Source organism: Indicator indicator, unplaced genomic scaffold (assembly GCF_027791375.1).
Source record: "Indicator indicator isolate 239-I01 unplaced genomic scaffold, UM_Iind_1.1 iindUn_scaffold_67, whole genome shotgun sequence".
NCBI classification, from domain to species: Eukaryota; Metazoa; Chordata; class Aves; order Piciformes; family Indicatoridae; genus Indicator; species Indicator indicator.
The window spans coordinates 270,099-272,903 of NW_026539197.1; the positions used below are offsets into that span (position 1 = coordinate 270,099).

Consider the following 2,805-nt stretch of genomic DNA (forward strand, 5'->3'; position numbering starts at 1 on the left):
CTCCCACCGCCCTCCCCCCCTCATTTTGGGTCCATTTCCAGCATCTTTTGGTTCCTTATCCGGGGACTGGGCTGCGGGGTGTGATTGGCCGGGGCTGTCACATGGTGAAAGTAACTTTACGGGGTCGCCAGCTAGTAGGAGGGCTTTATGGAGCAGAAAAACGACAAAGCGAGAAAAATTATTTTCCACTCCAGAAATTAATGATCATGAGCTCTTATTTGATGGACTCTAACTACATCGATCCGAAATTTCCTCCATGCGAGGAATATTCGCAAAATAATTACATCCCAGACCACAGTCCGGAATATTACAGCCGGACCCGGGAGTCCAGCTACCAGCATCACCATCAAGAGCTGTTCCCAGTTCCACGACCCTCCTTTCCCGAACGCCCCTTCAGCTGCGGGGGGCTCCAAGCTCCCGGGAACCAGCGGGGACCCGGCCCGGCTCCGGGCTCCCATCACATCCCAGAGAAAAACCAACACCACCAGCAGCAGCAGCAGCAGCTTTGCGAGCAGGCTGCTGCTCTGTCCACCTCTTCCACCACCACCACCACTCCTTCCCCAGTCCCTCCAGCCTGCAGCCAGCCAACCCCCGAGCATCCCACCAGCACAGCATCCAAACAACCCATAGTCTATCCCTGGATGAAAAAAATCCACGTCAGTACTGGTATGCAACTTTTCTTTTTTCCCCCCCTCTTCTTTTTATTCCTGCTCTTCCCGACCTCATCCTCGTTCCCTTTTTCCTCTTCTCTTCACTCTTTTTTTTTTTAATTATTATTTCTTCTTCTTCTTTTTTTTTTTTTTTTTACACCCCCCTCTTTTTTTTTTTTTTTTTCCTTTCCCTGAGAGTCTTTGGGTTAGCACAATTGAACTGGATTTACGACTCGGAATGGGTAATTACACCCACCATAAATTTTATAGCCCCGCTACTGTGGGCAGCCGGAGCCATGTGGCTGCTCCCGTTATGGATGTGAGAAAAAACTCCGGCAGCTTTGTGAGGGCTGCATAAATAATTCAGCCTTTGGAGCCAGGGAAACCCCTTCCCTGCTCCACAGACAACTCCTGAGCTGCCCAAAGTTCTTTATTACCTATTTAGCCTATTTTTGTTTTCTTCTCTCTTCCTCCCCCCCCTCTACTCCACCTCCTCCCCTTCCATCTCCCTCCTTTCCCTCCTCACCCCCCTTCTTCCTTCCTCCGGTTCTTCCAGTTGTCTCTTCCAACCCTCTCTCCATCCACGCTGATTTTCCTGCTGTGTTTTGGTTTGGTTTGTAAATTATGATTATTTTTTATTTATTATTTTATTTATTATTTTATCCCCCCCCCCCTTTTTTTTTTTTTTTTTGGTCGTTTTCCTTTCTTTCAATTTTTTTTTAAATTATTTTTTTCCCCTGGATGTGTTTTGTTGTTGTTGCCCTTCCCCCCTGCTCTCTCTCTTTTTTTAAAATGTGTTTATTTTATTATTTCCCCTCCGTGCGTTTGATTGTTGCTTCCTTTTCACCCTCTCCCTTTTTTCTTTTTTTTTAAATTATTATAATTTAATAATTTTTTTCTGGTTGTGTTTTGCTGTTGCTTCTATTTGCCTTCTCTTTTTTTCTTTCTATTTTTCAATTTAATTTTATTTTGGTTGCGTTTTGCTGTTCCTTCCTTTCCCCCTCTCTTTCTTTTCTTTTCCTTTATTTTTATTATTATTACTTATTTTTTCCTGTTGTGTTTTGTTGTTTCCCTTCCCCCTCTCTCCTTTCCCCCCCCCCCATTTTCTTCTTCTTTTCTCTCTCTGCTTTGCTGTTGCTTTCCCTTTCCTCCCTCTCTCTTTTATTTTAATTTTTAATTTATTTTACTTTATTTCTGCTGTGTTTTGTTGTTTCCCTTCCCCCCCCACCTCATTTTTTTTCTGTCTGTGTTTTGTTGTTTTCCTTCCTTCCCCTCCCCCTTCTCTTTTTATCATTTTTCTTTTTTATTATTATTTTATTTTCTGTTCTTATTTTATTGTTTCTCTACCCCTTTTCTCCTTCTTTTGTTTTTCCCTCCCCCCTTTTTCTATTTTATTTTTTTCTGGTGCGTTTTGTTGTTTCTCTTTCTCCCTTCTTTCCTCCCCCCTTTCTTTTTCTTTTCTTTTTCTTTCTTTATTTTTTTATTGTTATTATTACTACTTTTTTTTTTTTTTTGTCTGGTTGTGTTTTGTTGTTGTTTCCCTTTCCCCTCCTTTCCAGTGAATCCCAGTTACAATGGAGGCGAACCCAAGCGGTCCCGCACAGCCTACACGAGGCAGCAGGTCCTGGAGCTGGAAAAGGAGTTCCACTATAACAGGTACCTGACCCGGCGGCGACGCATCGAGATCGCGCACTCCCTGTGCCTCTCCGAGCGCCAGATCAAAATCTGGTTTCAGAACCGAAGGATGAAGTGGAAAAAAGACCACAGGCTGCCCAACACCAAGGTGCGAGCAGCAGCCCCCCCCGCCGCTCCCGCTCCCACCACCACCATCACCACCACCTCCGCCAGCACCACCACTACCACCGAGGAGCTGCCCTCCGCCCCCGCGCAGGATCCGCGCACGGAGGATATCACCAGGTTATGAACCAACCTCTCCCCTTCCCCCACCTCCCCAAACTCTCCCTTTCTTCCCCCTCCCCTTCCCCCCCCACCGCTCCCCCTCCCAAACCTCTTCACAAAATGACTCTGGATTATTTATAGAATCTAATATATATAAATATATATATTTTGGTTCTTCCTCCCCCGCACCCCCCGTTTCCCTCCTCATCCCCTTCCCCCCTCCGTAGTTTTCTTCTAATTATTATTATTCTAATTA

The 2,805-nt window shown here is 45.2% G+C and overlaps 1 protein-coding gene across 1 annotated transcript; it reads left to right on the forward strand.

The window, feature by feature from the left end:
* Positions 1 to 200: 200 nt before the first annotated feature.
* HOXC4 (homeobox C4) lies at positions 201 to 2,574 on the forward strand. The gene is made up of 2 exons (XM_054398605.1): positions 201 to 666; positions 2,210 to 2,574. Exons 1-2 carry the CDS (start codon positions 201 to 203, stop codon positions 2,572 to 2,574), a joined length of 831 nt encoding a protein of 276 aa, XP_054254580.1.
* Positions 2,575 to 2,805: the final 231 nt, after the last annotated feature.